This window comes from Tiliqua scincoides, chromosome 4 (genome assembly GCF_035046505.1).
Source record: "Tiliqua scincoides isolate rTilSci1 chromosome 4, rTilSci1.hap2, whole genome shotgun sequence".
In the NCBI taxonomy this organism is placed as follows: Eukaryota; Metazoa; Chordata; class Lepidosauria; order Squamata; family Scincidae; genus Tiliqua; species Tiliqua scincoides.
The window spans coordinates 170908656-170932127 of NC_089824.1; the positions used below are offsets into that span (position 1 = coordinate 170908656).

At 44.8% G+C, this 23472-nt stretch overlaps 1 protein-coding gene across 1 annotated transcript; it reads left to right on the forward strand.

The window, feature by feature from the left end:
• Window positions 1–3711: 3711 nt before the first annotated feature.
• Window positions 3712–22307, forward strand: LOC136647514 (green-sensitive opsin). Its single transcript, XM_066623103.1, has 5 exons — window positions 3712–4072; window positions 11897–12065; window positions 18224–18389; window positions 21446–21685; window positions 22176–22307. Exons 1-5 carry the CDS (start codon window positions 3712–3714, stop codon window positions 22305–22307), a joined length of 1068 nt encoding a protein of 355 aa, XP_066479200.1.
• Window positions 22308–23472: the final 1165 nt, after the last annotated feature.

Sequence of the window (23472 nt, forward strand, 5' to 3'; positions counted from 1 at the left end):
CTTATGTAACTGCCAGTCTGGCATCAAAGATTGGGTAACGATAAACCTCCCAGGTCTTAATGGATGGGTAGATGAGAGGGAAGTAGTCCTAAAGGTTAAAGGCATTAAACTTTTTAGTGCTTTAAAGGAAATCACTAGCACCTTTAATCATGCCCTGAAAAAATGGTTGCAGCTGAAACCACAATGGTGAGACATGATCCTGTTATATTGTGCCAGCCAACACCTCAGCAGCTGCATTTTGCATCAGCTGAAGTTCCTGAAGGGTCTGCAAGGGGAGCTCCACATAAAGCATGTTGCAGTAATCCAACTATCAGGTGACAATGGCACAGGTTACCATGATCAGGCTGTCATGGTAGGTGACAGGTTGAGGCTCAGGTTGACAGGTCAGGTGGAGACAGAAACAGGCACAGTAAGTACACCAGCCAAAGCTGGACAAAACCACTCTGGACATCCAGGAGCAAAGCCACAACAAGAGCATTTCCAAACTGTGACTCAGCTCCTTCAGGAGCTGGGGATGCCACAACTATATAAAGTTGGGTTTCTTCTGCCTATTGCTGACACCCACGGCTATCCCACCAGTTGACGGTTTTGTATAGATGTTGAAAAACAGGCAGGACACCATAGGCCAATGGACATGGCATTGAGCAGGAGGCCCCACTGTACCTCACTGCATCTTTGGAACCTATCCTCCATGACAGTATAGTGCCTATTAGTTCCATTCCAGCAAGTCCATCAAAATCGGAACTGGCCAAAGACCTACTGACACCTGAAACAGCACACCAAATGCTGTCTCCCTTTCTTGATGATGTGCCAGCCTCTGCTACTCCCACTCTCCAGTGTTCCAGAGCAGCACTCCCTTCCCCTCCACATTTCCTCTCCCTCTCTGTCTTCCTCTTCCTTTTTCAATATGGGGAGTGAAAAGAGGAGCAAGGGAGCCAACTAGGTGGCAGTGGTGGGTGTCTCCCCCCCCCCAGCAAGGGTACCCCACTGCTGCCTGAGGAAATCACTCCAATTTGCCCAAGAGTGATAAATTGGAGACTGGCTGGTATTTGTTTCACATGGTTGGATTCATGTGGTGCTCAGAAACATTCCATAGATGCAGATTAAACCAAAGATGGAAGGGGATGTGGAACACAAAGTTCCATTGACGAGCTTTCCTTCTTGCCTGTTGAATGGCAACTTGTCAAGATGGTTTTAGAAGCAGCAGCCAAAGAGCCTTTTTAATGCCTGCAATCCCTACAAAGCTGTGAGACAGATTGGCATCTAACTTCCTGAGCTGGAATTTTATCAGTGCCAGGAAGGGCAGGAGCTCACCTAGAGGACCAGTGGCCTTCTTTTCTGCTTTACTTTTCCAGAGGCATCGTCAGAATACTGCAGTGAGTCAGGCCTCTTCTGGAACAAAGAAAGCATTGACGTTACTTTCCTTCTAGGTGTAAAACCAAGGCATTGTGACATGGTAGTGGGAAAAATGGATTCTACAGTTAAATAAAAGGCATCTTTGAATTCCATAAAATGTGGGAGAGAAGAGTTTGGAGATGTTCTGCAGCCCAAGCCAATATAACTTCCCCTCCTCTGCCAATGCAAGCATGTCAATGGGATCCACAATGCATCCTGTGGGGGAGTTTCAAGCCCCAGAGGTGACATGGGAACATTTGTATGGGAACATTTGTTTCCTTCTGCTGCCCTGAGGAGTCTACTCAGATCAGCCTCAGTTATTTGCTGGGTGCATCAAGGCCAGAAGGAGGAATAGGATATGGGCAGAGATGCTGCCTTTGATAACTGCCCCCTTCCTACCTTTTATACACACCCTCTTTGCTCAGGTCCCTGTCCCGTTCTTCCCTTCCTACCCCATTCCACCCACTACCTGCCCCCACTGCCAATTTACCTGGCACTGGCAGATGGTAGCCTGGTCATAGGCCTGTGCGCATGACTGCCAGTGATTGTAGTGGCAGCCTCGCTACCCTGGCCGGCAGTGCTGGAGTGTGCAGTAACATTGTGTGCCTTCAGGCAGAATCCAGGAACTGCCACCAGGATCGTGTCGGTGCAGCTGGCAGAGTGCGCTCTCTGCCAGTGGATGATTTTCATTGGATTGGGCTGTTAGTTGCAGCACTCAGTACCTAGGATTCCTCCAACTTGGTTGGGCATCAGAAATAGCAACACTTTTTGATTTGGTGAGCCAGACCAAAGGAGGACTGAAGCTCGCTAATGATCAAATTTGCAAGCTAATGAAAAAATCTCAGTCATGATTCACTTGAAATCCAGAGGTATTTGCCCAGTGAGGACTATATGGAACCAAACAAATATTAGAGTTCAAAATTTTGTAGGTTTTGCAATTTTAAACCCCAATTGGCTGTGGCAATAATCCTAAATATTTTGTCCCTTGCTTCAGGCTGAGGACCATTTGTAACCTGGCTCCATCTGTGACATACTTCCTATAACCTTCCATCTAAGTTTCAACTTCTGCCACATTAGATGAATGTATGAAACTAAGTAGCAAAGCGTAAAATTACAAAGTGTAAGGCAGATCCCAGATTACAAAATAACTGACCATTGCCAGCAATGCTTCGCGAAGAGATGAAGTATATGATGATAACCACCATTTATGCAGGTGAACAATATTTTAGTATACCCTACAAAGCAAAATACATGTCTGTTTGCTCTGGGATGAGCTGATTGAAAAGAATGAATATCAAGTGGGATGGAGATACTAAATTTGTGTGATCTTTGCTTTTCTTATTGAAATATATCCTTCTGCAGATGTAAAACACTTCGTAAAGTCATATCCCCTATGTGATATCCATAAGCAAAAAGCAGTATGAAAATATTAAGTATGATGGGAATTACTTTGGGAAAAATGACACTGCAAAATTTTGAAACCAACATTGATTTTCTTTAAGCATACCTTTGTCAAAGAAATTGGTTTCAAAATCATTTTAGTGTCATTTTTAAGGATATCACAGTGGTATATTGAGACCAGAATACATTAGGAAAAAAGTCCTCCCATGCAAACCTTTCCAAATATTGCGGTCCACATTGGAGCTCCCACTCTGAGTTTGCCCTGATATCAGAGATGTGTGGATATATTTCTACTGGAACTGCACATGTATTTGCACACGGATTGCAATAAATAATTTGCCAGTGGGATATAGGCAAGGAAGTAATTGTACACTCTCTTCCATATGGCTACAAAGCTTTCCTGCTCTTCTTCTCTACATTTTTTTTTTTTTGGACTAACCTAAAACTTTCCTTCGTCAGATACTTGCCATCCTAGCCTTCTCCCTAATTTCTCAATAACCAACCCCTTTAAATGATATTAAACACTTAATGGAAACTAATGCGCCTTAGGACAGGTTTTGGGGCCAACTAGCTGCTTAGGGTGCTTAAAGCATCAGCCCCTCTCAATCCCCTTGCCCTTGTCATATAAAGTTAGCCTAGACCCTGATCCTCCCCTCCCAGCCTCCCTCCTTCTTTTCCTCCAATAGAACTGGGCAGAGGGTATAAAAAACCCCTTTGGATCCTGGCTCTGCCAGCTCTAGGACGTGGATGAGGGCAGATGCACCAGCTCTGTGTTCCCGAAGGGGATCTGCTGTTTTCTTTAGAACAATTAATCAAGGGTTGGGGAGACAATTAATCAAGGGTTGGGGAGAAAACTCCCAAGTTAAATTGGCTTAAAAAGAATAACAAAACAACAGTTGATCAAATAAGCAAATCATGAATGGAACAGAAGGTGTCAATTTCTATGTGCCACTCTCCAATAAAACAGGGCTGGTGCGGAGCCCTTTTGAATATCCCCAGTATTACCTAGCAGATCCGTGGGTTTTCAAAACTGTCTGCGTCTACATCTTCTTCCTCATCTCCACTGGGCTGCCCATCAACATCCTCACTCTCCTTGTGACCTTCAAACATAAGAAGTTGCGGCAGCCGCTCAACTATATCCTGGTTAACTTGGCGGTAGCGGACCTCTTCATGGCTTGCTTTGGCTTCACAGTCACCTTCTACACAGCCTGGAATGGCTACTTCATCTTTGGTCCCATCGGCTGTGCTGTTGAGGGCTTCTTTGCTACACTCGGAGGTAAGATCCTCAAAGAAATCATGAGCAGCATGGCAAGTGTCCCAGGTCTAGCTTAGCAATGGGGACCCATGGTGTGGTTGACTCACACTGTTCTGCATATCTTCGGTTTCTTTATAGTCACACCTCTTGACCAGTATCTGGTAGATCTGAAAAGGGTTGTTTCATTCTTCTGGCTTTACAGTGACTTCCTGAACTTTCTCATAATCTTTCCGTTTTATACGATTAAAATTTACCGATGAAATGTTAAAAGCCAAGAGGAGTATATCACCAGCAAATCTAGGGGGAATACTATTTAAAAAGTAAAACCTTTTCATGCAGTGAGACATTAGTCGTTTATTTTGACCTCAAAACCCGAGTGCCCATTTATTTATTATTTTGATTTGACGCACTAGTGTCCCAGCTCATAAAACACCAATCCCCTTTCCGATCCCTCATCTAGAACGATACTAAAAAATTAGGAATTTTGTGATACATCATCTCTGCAGAATTGTAGACTTAGGGTTTCTTCAAAATTCAAGTATGACAAAATTCCTGCATGTGTGTTTTGCGCAAAGCAAAATATTCATATGTGCAACCTTCCTGTATTGTAATCATGTGTGTTGCATATAATGAGTTGGCACACATGGGTTCCATAAATGTTTACAAGACAGTATTTTCTTTGTGGGAATTCTATGTCTGAAGTAGGTTCACCAAACTGTGGAAGTCTGGTGGAATTGTAGGGTGACAATTTTTTGGTAGCATCCTCAGTGAACAACCACTTTCTGTTTGTAGTCAAGAAGTCTGCATTTCAGGGAACAAACAGAAAACGTTGACTCATCCTGCTTGCAAAAAACAGGTTGCCTGAGCACCCCTGTGGACAGGAAGGTGTATCAAAATAGAGGTGATCTAGGAAACAAATTAAAGCATCCAGTACCCATACATTTATTTATTTCTTGCATTTCTATACCACATTTCTTTCACGATGGAACTCAATGTGGTATGCATTGGGTTCTTGGGTTCCACCTATACCCTGATAAGATGAAGATCTGTTTAGCTCTAACTAGGTTTCTGTAGTGTGCTGTGATTGCTGTAAACCAGCAATTTTCAACCTTTTTCATCTCATGGCATACTAACAAGGTGCTAAAATTGTCAAGGAACACCATCACTTTTTATAATTGACACCATGCTTCTGGCATGGGACTCACATTTCCCAATGACCTCACTAATAAATAACCCTCTCCCAAACTTCCACAGCACACCTGGGGACCATTCGCAGCACACCAATGTACTATGGCACGACGGTTGAAAATTGTTGCTGTAGACTGACAGTAGATTCAACATCATAATATTTTAACCCTACAAAACTGAACTGCTTATCTCAAATGCTGACTTCTAGTAAGAGGACTAGGAAATGTTTAGGAAATCATAGAACCATAAAATCATTGAGTTGGAAGGTACCTAATAGGTCATCTATTCCAACCCCCTACCTAGAACATCTCCAACAGGTGCTTTTCGAGCCTCTGCTTGAAGATCTCTAGTGAGGGAGTGCTCACCACTGCCGTCAGCAATCTGTTCCACTGCCCTTACCATCAGAAATTTTTTCCTGATGCCCAATGGGAAAATCTTCTACTGCAGTTTGTACCTGTTGGATCTAGTTCTACTTTCAGAGACAGTTGAGAACAAATTTGTCCCTTCTTCCATATGACAGCCCTTCAGGTATTTGAAGAAAGCTATCATATTTCCTCTCAACCTTCCTTTCTCCAGGCTGAACATACCACGTTCCCTCAACATTTCCTCGTAGGGCTTGTTTTCCAGCCCTTGATCATCCTTGTCACTCTCCTCTGAACCCGAGATATTCTCTGCTTTTTGCAAGTTTTACAATATTCTTATAAACAGCATTTTCCTAGCCATTATCGTTCTACCCTAGTAAGAACATCCAAATTCTACAATGCTGAATAATTGCTTCCCACTCTTCAGATTGCACAACCTTTTTTCTGTTTCAAAGACACAACTGATTCTGGTCAGGCACTTGGAACTAAAATCCATCACTGGTGCACTGATCATTCCAGGGCTAAACACAACACATATAATTAGCAGCACTGAATATTTAAGGGTGGGAAAAAATCATCATCATGTGAAACTATGTGTGTGTGTATAAAAGAAAAACACTTTGTATGTACTCTGCATTTTCTGTATGGATGCCATAGAGAATGTCTACCATTTTCAAGTACTGGAGAGGTTGATGGATGATGAAGAAAGATGCCGTTGAAAGTAAATTTACCACTGATAAATTAAAACCTCTTGCCTAACTAGATTATAAGCCATGTCAGAATTGTTACTCCCTATACTTGAGAAGGATCTTGTATACGGCAGATTTTTCACATTTTGTCTAATGCTGAAATAAATGAAGAATGTCACTTTTTATTCTGCTGGACATATCTCCTAAAAGGGGTTGAAAGAGGACACAGCTGGTGCCGTGTTAAGAACATAAGAACATAAAAACAGCCCCACTGGATCAGGCTATAGGCCCATCTAGTCCAACTCCCTGTATCTCACAGTGGCCCACCAAATGCCCCAGGGAGCACACCAGATATCAAGAGACCTGCATCCTGGTGCCCTCCCTTGCATCTGACATAGCCCATTTCTAAAATCAGGAGGTTGCACATACACATCATGGCTTGTAACCCGTAATGGATTTTTCCTCCAGAAACTTGTCCAATCCCCTTTTAAAGGCATCCAGGTCAGATGCAGTCACCACATCCTGCGGCAAGGAGTTCCACAGACCAACCACACTCTTAGTAAAGAAATACTTTCTTTTGTCTGTCCTAACTCTCCCAACATTAAAGTTTAGCAGATGTCCCCTGGTTCTGGTGTTGTGTGAGAGGGAAAAGAGTATCTTTCTATCCACTTAGTCCATCCCCTGCATAATTTTGTATGTCTCAGTCATGTCCCCCTCAGGCGCCTCTTTTCCAGCCTGAAGAGGCCCAAACGCCGTAGCCTTTCCTCATAAGGAAGGTGCCCCAGCCAAGTAATCTTCTTAGTCGCTCTCTTTTGCACCTTTTCCATTTCCACTATGTCCTTTTTGAGATGCGGCGACCAGAACTGGACGCCATACTCCAGGTGTGGCCTTACCATCGATTTGTATTTTTTGTATTTGTATTTGTATGTTATTTTTCACATGGCAAAAGGGGCTCTCGGAATACATTGCACAATGCTTCTGATGGTCTGTGAAAATCCACATGCTCTGGGAGCTTCATCCTGAATTGGTATTCCTCTTATTTTTCATAGAGGAAATTACAGGACCAAAGCGGGTTGTGCAGTGTGCATCAAGGGGCTGTTCTATGTGCCTCACTTCCTACTGTGATCCTAAGAATGATCCAAGAGGAGAAATACCTGCCTCTTCTAGGGAGATTTCTAAGGCTTTCAGCTGCACACTGATGTGCTAAACTAAGAACATGTAAAGCTGCTGTGCAATGAGTCCATTGAACAGTGTCTAATAATATGTTTCTTTTACTAGGGTTAGTGCTTTCCTTCAAAACTCTTTCTGAATCAGAACTGCAACCAGGGCAAAGTGCTATAGATCCTTTTCCTTTGCCATGGGTCCAAACTGGTTTGGGTGTCCTGGGCATGCTATTTATGAAAAAGGGGGATAACTGCAGGATCAAACCATGCACTAAATGGTTTGACCCAAAGTTATAGTTGGAAACAGAAGGTGCTAGAGATTATTTTTAAATGCAGGCAAAATGATCTTGCCAAAAATTAAACATTTTTAGAGCGCAAGCCTATGTATGCCTACTCCGAAGAAAGTCCCACTGTGTTCAATGGGGTTTACTCCTAGGAAAGTGTGTATCATGTCCTGCAGAGACTTGGAATGAGCACTGGTGGCTCCAGTTTTTGGGGCAAGGAACCCTAAGAAAGGGTCATTTGGAAAAGAATCTATACTGTGCTATGGAGAAGCAGGAAGACACTTTCCGTATTGCAAGGAGACTGAGATTCAGGGTGCAAGCCAGGATATGCAAGCCAGGTAGCATAGCTGGGTCAGGAGGAAGTGAATGGCAATGAAGGCAGGAAACACGCAAAGAGACATGACAGGATTTAGTGGCATCAAAGCAAAGTATGGCAGAAGCACCAGAACCAGTAGCAGATAGGCTCAAGACACAGCCAAGGAACTCTGTATGGGAACCGTTGACCAACCTGGCAGTAGCGTCTTCCTGCTTCCTTTTACAGGGGCTGCTGGGAGGCTGGAGCCACAGGGAAGGTCAATCGCTCTCAGGTGAGCTTGCATTCCAAGGCAGGATGAGACTGAGGAGCAATTCTGGAGGGTGCAATGAGACGTGAGGCAGGAGAGCCATGTTCAGGATATCTTATGTGTTTCTTTAAGTTATTACAGCAGTGGTTCCCAAACCTTTTTGACTGGCAGCTCCCTTGACCTATTGGGACATTGGTCAGACTACCCATTATGGCTGCAATCCTATACATCATATAGGGTGACAGTTTTTTCATGAGGATTCAGCAGCTCCACTGGCTGGTTTCCATGCCCCCCCCCCCAGTGAGCCATGGCTCATAGTTTGGGAACCACTGTATTACAGTCATGGGCTAGTGCTTGTCTATCTTAAAATTAAAAAAAAAGTCAGTTGCATTTTTTACATGGGTTAAAAAAACTGTATAAAACTGTGCCCCTCAAAGGTCAGTACTGTGCCCTTCTGAAGCTGCCTAATTGGCCTAATGATAGCACTGGCCTGGTCATGGGAGAACATTTGGATTTGGACTGCAGCACTGAGGGTAGATGGGGAGAAAAATGTATTACACTAAAATTGTCTCCTGAAAACTGCCCTCCTCAAAATTTGCCATGCAAGGTATGTTTTCCCCTAAGAAGCAAACAGCTTTGGGGTGATTTTAGTAAAGAAAACTGAATGAAGGAAAAGGGCTTAACCTCCCCACTGAGCACCGCAGTCTCAAACCAGTTCAGTCTGTGTCACCCCCCCCCCCAACTACTATTAACTTTTTAAAAAGACTATGGGAAATTTCTATCTCCTGTATGACCTCATATCTAGTTGCACCCCCAGAACAAAGAAGTTGAGAGGGGTCAGGTTCAATATAAGAGACAGTAAGAGTGATCAGATGGGGGTTGATGGGATATCGGAGTAGTAAGCAGCTTCTGTGGATATTGTCATGGACAAGGCTGGTCCAGTCTTTGAGTTAATGGGAGAGGTGACACAAAGGGCATCAAGAAATGCAAGCGGTCACTTATCCACACTCTGAGCAGCTTCCAGGTTTCCTGAGGAATTCATGTATATCTTTTGAAGTGTTCCACATGCTTTTTTAGTCATGATGGTTATGCAGAACCTCTGTGTCCAGAGCCAGTATTCCTCTGAATACCAATTACTGGGGGCAACAGCAAAGGTGGGTTGCTGTCTTCAGCCCTGATTGTGGTCTTCTCATAGGAGACTTATGATGCAAGACTTATCAGTGCCTGAGGTGACATGCCAAATGTTGCCACTCATGCCCGGTGATGTGTCAACTTCTGCTTCTTCCACTCCCTGAATTGGAAAAGGAAAAGAATAGTCTAGCCCAGCATTTTTCAACATTTTTCTTCTCATGGCACACTGACCTCTATGGTCTTCTCTATAGTTAGAGGTGTTTGTTTCCAGCTAGTAAGATGGGATTACAGTCTAAGTCTCACTGAACACAATGGACTTGCTTCTGAGTAAAATAAATAGCACCGTTTTCAAATACCTCTAGCTATGGTCTTAGCCTCTTGTGATATCACTTCCTGCTTCCAGGAGACTCTTGAAGTTTCTGCAGCTCTGTTTCTAGGGCAACTATCTGTAGTAATGAATTGCCTGTCCCTCTTCCTCTGCCAGCAGAGCTACTGGAGAAAGAGTGACAAGACAATTCATTACAACAGACAGTTGCCCTAATAGAGCCACAGAACCCGCAAGAGTTTTTCAGCAATTTTCAACCACTATGCTCCAAACTCCCATGGCACACCTGTGAACCTTTCACAACATACCGGTGTGCCATGGCACCCGCTGAAAATCACTAGTCTAGCCCAACAAAGTCCTCCACACTTCCTCTTTTGCTCTGTCAACCTATTCCTTTTACAGTTCAGGTAATGGGAAAAGGAGAAATGGAGGCAAGTGACCCCCACCGATCTGCTGCCTGAGGTGACTGCCTGAGTTGGCCCCCATGAATGTGCTGGCTGTCTTGGAAGCATCTGGTTCGCCAGCACAGGGAACAGAATACTGAACTTCATGGACCTTTGGTGGCTGATCTAGTAGAGGCTTTTCTCAGGTGCTAATTTAAGTGAGACTGCACAGGCCATGCTGACCTCCTTCCCATATTTATTTGTGTGCTGCAGTCTGAGTGACCAGATACAGTGGAGGAAAGAGTGCCTGTACCTTTAACTACTGTATAGAAGAGAGAATTTTGGCAGGTGCAGCTCAACAGGAAGGGTTTTAAAAGCTGCACCTGCCAAAATTCCCTCTTCTGTACAGTAGTTAAAGGTACAGGCACTCTGTCCGCCGCTGTATCTGGTCACCCTGGCTGCAATGCCAAACTGGGGCCTCCATCAGATTCTGAGTGTCTTGAGTCCTGTTAATGTAAATCGATTAAAGGAAAAGAAAAAAAAAACCAGTTCTTTTCAAATCAGGATCAGTGCCTTTTAATAAGTGTAATTTAGGTGACAATCCAATAACACTTTTCAAAAATTAAGTCCTATTGAACACAGTGGGACCTACTTCTGAGTAGACATGTATAGGATTGCAGTGTTAGGGCCCAATTCTGTCCAACTTTCCAGCACCAGTGCAACCACAATGCAGCCTCGAGGTAAGGGAACATATGTTGCCATACCTTGAGGAGGCCTCTGTGACTGCTTCCCCACCACAGGATGCAGTGCACGTCCCATTGGCACAGCTGCACTGGCACTGGAAAATTGGATAGGATTGGGCTCTTAGTTGGCTAACCTCAACCAGCCAAACCTGAGCAACAGATACATGTTTATCATTAAGCAGAAATGGTTGTGGTGGGGAAGCCAGTGTCATACCAGGACAGGGTGAGCAGATACAATGGAGGACAGAGTGCTTAGACCTTTAACCATGGTATAGCAGAGGGAATTTTGGCAGGTGCAGCTCAACAAGGAAGAATTTAAAAAGCTGTACATGCCAAAATGTCCTCTTTTATACAATAGTTAAAGGTATAGGTGCTCTGTCCTCCATTGTATCTGATCACCCTGTACCAGGAAGGGTGACCCATAAAGAAAAGAAATGAGATAGGAAAACTCCGTGCAGAAATATTCTCTTCCTAAGAAATGTGGGATTTGCTGTTTCAGCTGGGGGAAAAAATGCCATGACTGAAAAGCAGCAGCTGCCATTCCAGCAGAAACCCTGTGGGCTTATCACTGGATAATCACATGCTGGGGGCATTAACAGGCTTATGGCACAGCCTTTGCTCAGCTTAGATAATCCCCCTAGTTTTGATTACTTTTGATAAATAGATTAATAGACCCAGATGCTCATGTACACAATCAGAATATGATAATTCTTGTAATATTGCTGGCATTTGATCACAGTCATGAATTGCGATCAGTGGCTTTTACTCGGCTGTCCTACGCATCACTGGTCTTGCAAGCTATCTGTTGAATGCAGATCAAGATGAGCTCTTAGCAAAAGCAAACCAGAGAATTTCTTGGCTCACCACTTTGGGTTGGTGAGTATCGTGGGCTTTGGTGGTATCGTGAAATGATCTTGAACAGGAAGGGTTTAAGAAAGGAAACCCTTTTCGTGGCCCACCAACCTGTGTTGCATTACTTTGTATATGTCTCCATCTTACCTTTATTGCTTGCAGGTCAGGTTGCCCTGTGGTCACTGGTTGTCCTGGCCATAGAGCGCTATATTGTAATCTGCAAACCCATGGGCAACTTCCGCTTCTCGGCCACCCATGCCTTGATGGGCATTGCTTTTACTTGGTTTATGGCATTGGCCTGTGCCTGTCCACCCCTGTTTGGCTGGTCCAGGTAAGGAGAATTATACTTTCATTACATACTTAAATAAAACAGGAATTGTCTAGTTGTGTAGTAATTGCTATGAACCAGATCCAAATCTGCTCTCATTGTTGTCAACCCCATTTATTTCCATAGGCTGGCACTTGATTCACAACAGTGGTGATGAAGGCAGAATAGAACTCTGTTCTGACATGACTGCATATACCATTTCCCTGTATTCACAGCCTAATTAGTAATATTTGACTAGGCAAGCTATGGATCTTTGCAAATATTGATCACACAGACAGGACCCTCAAATCAATCTGGGGACCCTGTTGGTATGATTGGTCAATATGAGGATCACTCCAGCATCCAAAAGTCTTCATGCATTTTCACTCTTGGAGGAGAACAGGGACATTGTTCTCAGTGCAACCATTTAATCTCTGATTGAGGCCAATTCACTGGTGCAGTGAGAATGTGGGTTGAGTAGATGGGTGCGGTCTAACATATAAAGTGGCCATGCGCGTGCTTCACAAGTCATCAAGGTTAGAATTCAACACACATTTCTTGCAATACTGCCACAGGTGACTGAAAGGTGGGGTGGTATATGGCTAGTGTACATTCAGCTATGAGCATGTTGTGAAGTTTTGCAATGTATCAAAACTTATAGGACTCCATGACAATGAAGTCTTTCCTTTGGAAAGCAGCAATACTGCACACTGTGAAATTCAATTGCTTTCCGTGACTTTGATTCGATGACATGGGCTACTTTCCATGAGGGTGAAACAAGAAAAAATAGTATACCTACTAAGGGTCCAATCCTATTCAGCTTTCCAGTCCTGGTGCAGCCACAATGCAGCCTTGAGGAGGTCTCTGTGACTGCCTCTCCACCACAGGATGCAGTGCATACCCCCTTGGTACGGCATCATCGGCACTGGAAAATTGGATGGGATGGAGCCCTTAACCCCCGGTCCAAGTTCTGCTGCTGCTGATGGACTTCAGTCCTGTCACCTACAATCCAAAATTCTAGTATATGCACCCTGAAGTGACTTAGCCTATCACTGTAGTCCTGCTCCGCATCTGTATTCACTAGTATTGCAATTGTGGTCTGTTTCTGCCAAAGGCTTGGACTGGATCCTCATGGTGTCCCCTGATGGTGCATTGGATGTTACCACTGCCACCAGTATTGAGAGTTCAGGGGGGCCCCCTGGCCAGGTGGGCCCTCTGATGGGTATGGGCCCTTGGCCTGATCTAGCTCACTTATGATGCCACTCTTGTACTGAGCAACCTGAAGAGCCCCAACTAACTGTGATTTGGAGTTGTCCTGAACCTTTTTAAACCTCTTGCCATTTAATCTGAGAAGACTAAGCCAATAAGGAAAGGGGGGGGGGAGAAAGGGAAAGAGATTCTCTGCACTTAGCTGGGAGTTTAGTGGAAGTGCTGGCTGCCTGTAATGCGATTGTCTAATACCGTGTTCCACCTGCTGTGCTCTATTTAACAGCTGCCTTCTCCATTGGAGAGCCTGAGGCATATTTGTGCGCGCATACATGCATGAGAACACACACACTCAACGTCTATTTCTGCTCCAGCAGCCACTGTAGACTAACTTTAGCTTTAGTAAAACGGTCTCATTTTGTCAGACTAAACCATTCAAATAGGCCCTATCCATTCGAGTAATTCTCAAAGTCAGTGGGATTCCCTAACAAGTAAGGGAAGCCAAGATCAGCTAATTCCTATTCACTTCTAAATAGCTGGGTAAGAGCTGGGCGATAATCAGAATTGAAGCCAGCGCTGGAAAGTTTGCATTGCCTTTGTTCTCATTTACATTCTAGTGAAAAAGACTAGAGATTTCTGTATCATGGAGAACTGTTTGGAACATCCAGTTCTGGTCCTCCAACAGGAAAAGACTCATCAGTACAATCATTTCTCTTACCAAATTTAATATTTGAGCCACGAAGACTGCTTGCCGTAGAAAGACTGGTTCACAAATGCTGTTGTTTTTTCTTATGCATAAGGGCCAACAAATGTCATTTTTAAAGATTTTTTCCCCCTCTAACCACCAATATCTATGCCACATGACAATCTACCTTTAAATACCATCTCCAGTTCAAAAAGCAGTTTGATGTGGCACTGGGGAATTATTTTCAAGAAACACAACACTTCTCCAAACTCCCTTGGGCATGTGGAATTCATTTTTAGATCCCAACCAGAGAACTTTCTCTATCCTCCCCTTTATGTGACTGTTCCTTACTACAAACATTTAATGGAAATGCGACTTCAGTAGCCACATCTGAATCTCTTATCATCAGTGTCAACATTTCTCTGTTCTCCTAACACACAGACTCATTTTAATAATTTTCATGGAGTCTTAGTGGTGTTGAGATCAACAGGCTTCCCTCATGCATAGAAGTGGAAAGCAAGGGTACAAGTGCCTTATCAAGCATTAATGTTCTGGCATACGCTGTTATCACACTGTGTTACAAGCAGCTCAAGTAAGTGCTTAACATTTGGCTCTGGCAGCTTGATTCCCAAAGGTTTGTTTATAGCTCACCTTACAATTTTACTTCTGTCTCTGTCTCTATGCTCAGTAGTAGGAGGCCCAGAAAATTTCATTGGCAGTTTAAGGGCGCAGTCCTAACCCTTTATGTCAGTGCTTTCCAGCACTGGCATAGCTGTGCCAATGCGACGTGTGCTGCATCCTGCAGTTGGGTGTCACTCACGGAGGCCTCCTCAAAGTAAGGGGATGTTTGTTCCCTTACCTCGGAGATGCATTGCCCTTATGTCAGTGCTGGGAAGCACTGACATAAGGGGTTAGGATTGAGGGTTCTGTATAGTAGAGCACATGATCTGTACGCAGGAATCCCAAGCAGGTTCTCTGGCATTATCCACAGGTAGGGTTGGGGAAGACCCCCAGAAAGCTGCACTATCCAGTCAGCATAGGCAATATTGAGCTGGGTGGACCAATGGTCTAACAAACTATATGGCTGTTCCACATGTACATAAGAAATGCTGCTTCTGTTGTATTTTATCCAAGTTACAGACTAAGCTGCAACCCCCCTCCGGGTCGATAGTGAGTAAGTGGCTTCTTGATTCTGAAAATGATTTGATAGTGTGTGGAGTGTAAGGGGTTGTGGCCAGCTGTACTGGAGAAGTCCCCAAGTATCTTATATTGGACACTCCTGCTCAAAGGCATCTATGCAGGCATGTAGGAAAGGGCTGAAGGTAGAAGATTTTCATAGTTGGACACCTCAACTACACCTTGGGTTGACCTCAATGCAATACATTGGGGCTCTTACTCTGTCACCGGAACCTTTTGCTAATGTCGTGCAGTCTTCAGTCTATTAATATAACACTCCAGAAGGCAGTTACACCAACCATGGCTTAGAAGAGAATATGTCAGAAGATGTGCCATCACTGTGCTGCAGTGATTAAAAAAAAAACAGCTGTCACATACCTATAAGTGCTTCCTCTTGTTCAGAATATTGACAGCCCCAATTAAGGACTCTGATACACCTTCCCTGAGCTTGACTTAAGCAATTGTTATTCCAAGGAAACCATCCTGGGATAAAAACCCTGTTTCTGCACCAAGAGATGTTTCCAGGGTCAAAACTAGGATCGGATTATGTCAGAAGTTTTTTTTCAAGTCATTTCAACCTCAGAGGCCCAAACTCTGTGACTGTGAATAAGCTACTGCCAGCCCACATCTCTTCTCCATCACTGGCAATGTTAGTTAATAATACCATCCATGACTGCATCCTCGTGTTCAATGTGTCCTCATCTCTGCTCTGTCTAATTAGCTGCTTCTGCTGCTTGTGAGGGAAGCAGAGAAACACTGAGCATGAAGACATCATGTCATTTCATGCATCTTTAACAAAATGTTGCTGTCAGTGTTGATGTGCTCACAGTATTGTGTAGTTTGGGCCTTAATCATTCCTTGAGTCTGTAATGGCCCAATCCTATCATACAGTTTTTGGCAGTGGGACACAGAGCAGGCTATTGGTGGCCATTTTTGAGCAGCTGCCACAAAATGGCAGCATCCTCATCAACCCATTGCTGCAGCTGGTGACTTGTTCCAGTACAGGTAAGCTGGTGCAGGGGGTGGTTCACGGGCTGGGAGGGGAGTAACAGGGCATGCATATTGGGGGGGAAGAACTGGGGCTGGGGAGGGAAGGATAGGGTAGCAGTCACACATAGTGGATCTTATCCCTTTGTTTCAAAACCACCCCACCCCTTTTCTCTTCTTGAACGTACCCCACCAAAATGGCTGGCATATGTCTGAGGAGACCCATATGCAGCCTGTGGCCTTATACAGAGGTAAGCAAAAACAGTTCTTTTGCACCTTTTTGGTGTGGCTGCATGTTTTAGTGTGGGCAGGAGATAGGATTGGGCTCTAAGTGAACGAACTACGGCAGTGAGAAATATGGAAACAAGGGGCTGTTAACCCATATTCTTTGATTACATTAATAGATGCTACTTGCAGCCACCTCTTCCGTCACATACCTGGTTGAGAGAAGCAAATGGTTTAGTGCAGCTTCGTTTATATAGGACATAGATACATAGCTTCAACATAAATGCATAGATAGATGGTTGCAACATAGATACAAGGTCAATGGACCTGGCCTTTGGCTCCAAGGTTTTATATTCCCTGCTTGACCACCTTCAACAGGAATAGATAACAGATACCTATTGCTGTCTTGCAGTTGCCTTGGGAGACTCAAGTACTCCTGCCCTGCTGCCTTCCTCATTCCGCTTGCCACAAAAAATGAACAGGTGTCTGACAAGTTGAACCACACACTCAGCTGTGCAGAGATGAGAACAAATTGCTAATGCCCTGTGGGAGGTAGCATGTGTCATAACAAATGGATGCTACACATCCGAGTGCAACACACCTACTTAGAGCAAACAGCAAACATGCTCAGTTCATTTGCTACATCCTTCCAGGGAATCTTGAAGTTGGCATGGCATCATTACTGTGGCACAGGGACACGTCAGATTTCCTAGGAAGGAAACTGAGTGGTGCCTTGACCTTGTGCCCTCACTTGATTATTACAGTATTCACTGGAGAGGATAATGTTTGCAGTGGCTCCATGTGACTTTGTGGTTACCTTAGAATAACTAGGAAGTGGAGCTACCTCACATGAAGCACTTTCCCCCCTTCAAAACAACCCTTTCCTGTATCCTGGAGAAACAGTCCAACTAGAATTGAGGCATCAGGTAAGTGTTGTCTACAAAGGCCCTAGGCTCATCCTCAAAGGCCCTAGGCTCAAGAACAGGTCAGGAATGATTGGAAGCTGCTGCAAGGAACTCACTGCGCAATCCTATCCCCTGCCATGTTATAGCATGAAGCCATGGCAACAGAGCATGTGCTGCATGTGATGGGATAGCCCCTCCCCCCGTATACTGCCTGATTGCCTATGGGTCTCCTTGGATAGACGCTCTATAAGATCTGGTGCACACCAGTGCTACTAAGACCCACTCCTCCCTCCCTTTTACCTGCTGCCTGATCCTCCCCACCCATGACATGCCCCTGACACTAATTTACCAGTGCCGATGGAGGCTTCTGGAGCTACTAGTGTGTGTGCTGTGCCACTGCCCAGTTGGGGCAGTGGCTTGGAAGTGCACAATGGCAGCCCAGCAGCCTAGCTTTCACAATGCAGTGCAAGGCCCCAGTAGATTTGGGGTGTTAGGTGTTTAGGCTAAAATGTTTTGGGGTGGACAAAGACTAGGGATGGGTGAAAGGCAGGCTCATATAAGGGAGTTAATGTCATCCATTGCGAATGTGTGGAAACTGTGTGGGACATTTTGCTAGTCTTATTGCTAGTCTTTTGCTACTCTTGTTCTTTCCCTCAAAACTTCTTGCTGGTTTCACTGAGCAAGGACCTCTTAATTAACACCAGCCTTTTGTGGATGGCACTATAGGGAAGTGTGGATCACCTCTGAGAATTTGTGCCAGTCTTAGCTAAATAATTTGTTTTGCTTTCTTTAAGATGTTACACCTTAACCTCCAGACACAGCTAAAAACTTTGCTTTATGCGAAATTTGGTAGCAATCTTAGTATTAGTGATTTATTTAGTCACATGATATGCCTTGGTTTCTCATTCAGTGATTCTTTTTGTAAAAAAAATTCAGAGGGCTAATGGACAATAAGAATTCAATAATACTCTTTCTTTGTTTGCTTTCTTGTTTGGTAGATACATACCCGAGGGGATGCAGTGTTCCTGTGGCCCTGACTATTACACTCACAACCCTGATTACCACAATGAATCCTATGTCCTCTACATGTTTGTCATCCACTTTGTGATCCCTGTGGTGGTCATCTTCTTTTCCTATGGGCGACTCATATGCAAAGTCCGAGAGGTAAAGTATCTTCCTTCTCAATGTACAGGAAGACATTGAAAGCAATGTTGTGATGACTCTTCCTTGCAGGATAGACTCTTCAGATCAAGGGTGTCACAAGATACCTGGATATGATCCTACTGCTGTCTATGTTGTTTTTAGCTATGCTATGTAAGCAAGTTGAGGCAGGGAAGGATTCTGAAGAAGCAAAGCCATAAGGCTATTGGAAAGTATGTTTTTGGAAACTACGTACTCCCAAGGGTCTTTTGAATGAGACCTACTTTATAGGTGTTCCCTAGTCTCTGATCTGCTGTTTTTCCATCCACAATATTCTAGGCATCCAGTTCCCATTAAGGGCTAACTCATATGTTACCCTCTTAATGAATACCTGAAGGCAGTTGCACACTGTTGTTGGCATCACTCATCTTGTCTACTGACAGAAAGCAGTGAACTGCCAAGATTGATGGTGAAGAGAAGAAGTAACTGCTGGGACCAATCTTCAGTTATAGCTACCAGTTGTCAGAGTCACAAGGAAGGAGAAGAGCTTCTCTTGATGGCATGGACAAATGGAAATAATAATAATAATAATAATAATAATAATAATAATAATAATAATAATAATAATAATAATAATTAATAAACTTTATTTTTATCCCGCCCTTCTCCCCAAAGGGACCCAGGGCGGCTTACAACATATTAAAAAAACAAATTAAAACATAATTTAACAGATAAAAACATATTAAAAACACATTAAGAGAAACCATAAAAACAGTAATCAGATAAAAGTCAGAATAAAAAGAGCATAAAACAGCAGTTCAAGGAGGAATCACACCTGTAAAAAACTAAAAGATGTATAAAAGATGTTAAAAAGGCCATAGAGTCAGAAGGCTTGTGTAAACAACAAGGTCTTCAGGCCTCGCCGAAAGGTCTCGAGGGAGGGAGCTATTCTCAAGTCAAGGGGAAGGGAGTTCCATAACATTGGTGCCACTACTGAGAAGGCCCTATTTCTTGCTGCCGCCCCACGTACTTCTTTAGGCGGCGGCACATGTAAAAAGGCCTTCTCTGATGACCTGAGAGGACGAGCCGGATTGTACGGGAGTAGGCGATCTCTAAGATAGCCTGGCCCAGAGCAGTATAGGGCTTTAAAGGTAAAGACCAGCACCTTGAATTGGGCCCGGAAACGAATGGGCAGCCAGTGTAGCCCCTGGAAAAGCGGACTGACAGAGTCAAACCGCCTAGCTCCAGCGACCACATGGGCCGCCGCATTCTGCACTAATTGCAGTTTCCGAACCGTCTTCAGGGGCAGCCCCACATAAAGCGCGTTACAATAATCTAACCTCGATGTCACCGTAGCATGGATCACCGTGGCCAGATCTGCACGATCCAAGTACGGCCGCAGCTGGCACACCAGCCGAAGCTGCGCGAAGGCTCCCCTAGCCACAGCCGCCACCTGGGAGTCCAGGAGCAGCTGCGAGTCCAGGTGGACCCCCAAGCTGTGGACCTGCTCCTTCAGAGGGAGTGCAACCCCATTCAGAGCAAGCCGATAATCCAGCTCCTGCATCGAGGATTTCCGAACCAGGAGAGCCTCTGTCTTATCCGGATTTAATTTCAGCTTGTTAACCCCCATCCAGATCCTCACTGCTTCCAGACAGCGCTCCAGGCCCTCAACCGCCACCCTGGAGTCTGGAGAAAAGGAGAGATAGAGCTGGGTGTCATCAGCATATTGATGACACCCCACTCCAAACCCCCGGATGACCTTTCCAGCAGTTTCATGTAGATATTAAATAGCATGGGGGACAGAATTGAACCCTGTGGCACCCCGCACTTCAAGGGCCAGGGTGTCGAACAGGCATCCCCAGCACCACCATCTGGGACCGACCCTCCAAGTAGGAGCGGAACCACCACAAAACAGTGCCTCCAACTCCCAACTCGGCCAATCGGCCCAGAAGGATACCATGGTCGATGGTATCGAAAGCCGCCGAGAGGTCCAACAGGACCAACAGGGACGCACTCACCCTGTCTAGTCCCCAGCGTAGGTCATCCACCAAGGCGACCAAGGCAGTTTCCATCCCAAAGCCCGGCCTGAAACCAGATTGAAAAGGGTCCAGATAATCCGCTTCATCCAAGACCCTCTGGAGTTGGGCCGCCACCACCCGCTCGATTACCTTGCCCAGAAACGGGATGTTGGAGACTGGCCGGTAGTTATTCAGCACAGTAGAATCCAGGTAGGGCTTCTTCAGGAGGGGGCGAACCACCGCCCGCTTCAAAGCGAGTGGCAATGTCCCCTCCACCAAGGAAGAGTTGACCACCCTCCCCGTCCACTCAGCCAGTCCACCCCGGGCCGCTCTTATCAGCTAAGCCGGGCAAGGATCAAACAGGCAGGCAGACGGCCTCACACTCCAAAGGAGTCTGTCCACATCCTCAGGCTGCACAAGCTGAAAAGAATCCCACAACACTGGACAAGCAGTTGCCAGGGGGACATCATCAGACATTGTCAATGTGGCATCCAAGTCGTGACGAATACGATTGATTTTATCTGCGAAATGTTGCGCAAACATGTCACAGCGGCTGCCCATGTATTCCTCCTGATCTACTGGAGGGGCCTGATGGAGGAGGCCCTGCACCACACGGAACAGCTCTGCCGGACGGCTGTCAGCAGACGCAATGGTAGCAGAGAAGAATGACCTCTTCGCTGCTACCACCGCCACAGAGTAGGCTCTGTAATGAGCTCTACTCCGTGTCCGATCGGATTCATCACGAGTTTTCTGCCACTTGTCAGTTTTCTGGAAACTGTCATGGGAAAGGGATCAGTCCTTCCCAACAATTGCATCTTCTTGGGAAGCAAATGGTACGACTAACTTTCAGTTCCTAAATCTTATGGCTCTCCTGCCTTCTTCTAGTGGTCATGGCCTCCATGGCCTTCTTCTAGTGGTCAAGACAAGCAGTGGTGGCTGCAGTAATGGTTGGTTACACACTCCACCTTACTGAGAAGATTGTGTGCAATTCACCCCAATTTCAGGTCAACTTGAAAGAGTTCCCTTGATTAAATTTCTTTTTCATGCATTTCATTTTCCCAGGCAGCTGCTCAGCAACAGGAGTCTGCATCCACTCAAAAGGCAGAGAAAGAAGTTACCCGCATGGTGATCCTGATGGTTTTGGGATTTCTTCTTGCCTGGACCCCCTATGCAGTGGTGGCATTTTGGATTTTCACCAACAAAGGGGCAGAGTTTTCTGCTACATTCATGTCAGTGCCTGCCTTCTTCTCAAAGAGCTCATCTCTTTACAATCCCGTCATCTATGTCCTCATGAACAAACAGGTAAGAGTCTTCTTGGATCAGGTAAAGAAAAACCCATTTTGGTAATCAGTGTCCCAGTAGACTCTACTGCAAACTCCTCCATGTTGACTCCTCCTTTGATAATCTGTTCTTCAGTTATCATCCTACATTTATCTGGCTTTGTAATTTTATGACATTGCACTTTTGGATTTCATTATGATATTGGGCTGATGAACCTCAGTGTCAGCCAACAGCAGTCCTTGTTGGCCTTTGTCCAGTTGTATGTGAGGGTCTCTCTTGAGCTGCTGTTCTGAGTTACTTGGAGTTCCCAATGGTCATCAAGTTACTTCTTGGAAATTACATCTCTATGATGTAAGTTAATAAACAGATGATTAGCAACCCATTTAGGCCAATGAGGCATATAGTGACCCCCTCTTTTGTCCCAGAGTGTCTGTCTTACAGATAAGTGTCCCTGACTGTAGAGTATACTTCAGTTATTCCAGGGCATCTTTCTTTTCTTTTTTCTTCCCAGTTCCGTAACTGCATGATCACCACAATCTGCTGTGGCAAGAACCCCTTTGGCGATGATGATGTCTCATCAACGGTATCCCAGAGCAAGACTGAGGTATCCTCTGTCTCATCCAGCCAAGTGTCACCTGCATAGGCTATGGACAGTTCGACCGTCGGTGACCCTCTACACTCTGGGACCAAGCAAGAGAAATGTGTTCCCCCACCTGACTGCTGATGGTCCACAAAATCCTCTCATGCAATTGTTCCCTTTTGCACCAATGTTGTATTCCACACACATTCAGGAATGCACAATATAGCATTCCGCCTTGCAGATACTTAGTTGTACAAACACTGTATGTAATCTCCTTCTGCAATAGTTGTGCGCATTCTGTAACAATTTGTGCATGCTTTCCTTTGGGCACACACCTGTTCACCCATTCAGTCCTGATCTGTGGAAATGGACATGCTTCCTGTCACATATATTGGAGAAGGTATTCATACATTAACACAGCAGCATTTGTATAAGGGCCTTGCCAACTCACTGCCCATGCCCCCAAGCACCCAGTTTTTGTCAGGACTACCTGTCTGCTCACTTGTACACGTAGGGTTAAGGAAATAAAATGTTCTCGAGGTCACTAGATACTGACGATTGCTGGTGGGGGAAAAACTGACTTGTTAGGTTGAGAGGCACCGTGGTCAAACTCCCTGAGATCATGAGCGTGACAGCACAGGAACAATCTCTAATGGTCATGCGTGGTCCAAATTCTGACTCTTGGCATACGAGTCAGCTCTGCTCTATTTCACTCCTTCAGTGCTTTGTGTAGAACTGTCTTCATTTGAATCAAAGGCATAGATGTGAAGTCAAAACCAGAGACGATGCTTGTGTTGACAAGGAAATAGGAATCTCTGACTCATAGTGTTATAGGCAGATTGGTAAATCACACAAAGGCCCTGGAGGTTCTGTGTTGAGTGCTGAGTTTTTTGATAAACAAATTAATGGGTTCCACTTTCATGGAAAATTAGCCTGCATAGGACAAAAATTGCAGTATTGGCCACACAGAATAAGTCAATATAAGAAGGGGGCATGTAGACCATGTCTGAACTCTAGGTTTTTAAAAAACTCTTTTCCAGGACAGCCCAAATGTGTGTGCGTGCATGTGTGTGAGAGAGAGTGCATGGATGTGTCTGCATACTGTACATCAGTACTATGTACACAACAATATGAATGTATTAGTGCAATAGTTCTCAAAAAGTGGGTCATGACCCACCAGTGGGTTGCAACCTGATTGTTGGTGGATTGTGAAACTGACAAGCTGATA

What these genes read in the sequence shown, in the direction of transcription:
- LOC136647514 (XM_066623103.1), top strand. Translation starts at nt 3,712, where the DNA reads ATGAATGGAACAGAAGGTGTCAATTTCTATGTGCCACTCTCCAATAAA. An exon ending in CTTCTTTGCTACACTCGGAG is followed by an intron (nt 4,073 to 11,896) that starts GTAAGATCCTCA and finishes TATTGCTTGCAG; the next exon opens with GTCAGGTTGCCCTGTGGTCA. An exon ending in ATGTCCTCATGAACAAACAG is followed by an intron (nt 21,686 to 22,175) that starts GTAAGAGTCTTC and finishes TTTTCTTCCCAG; the next exon opens with TTCCGTAACTGCATGATCAC.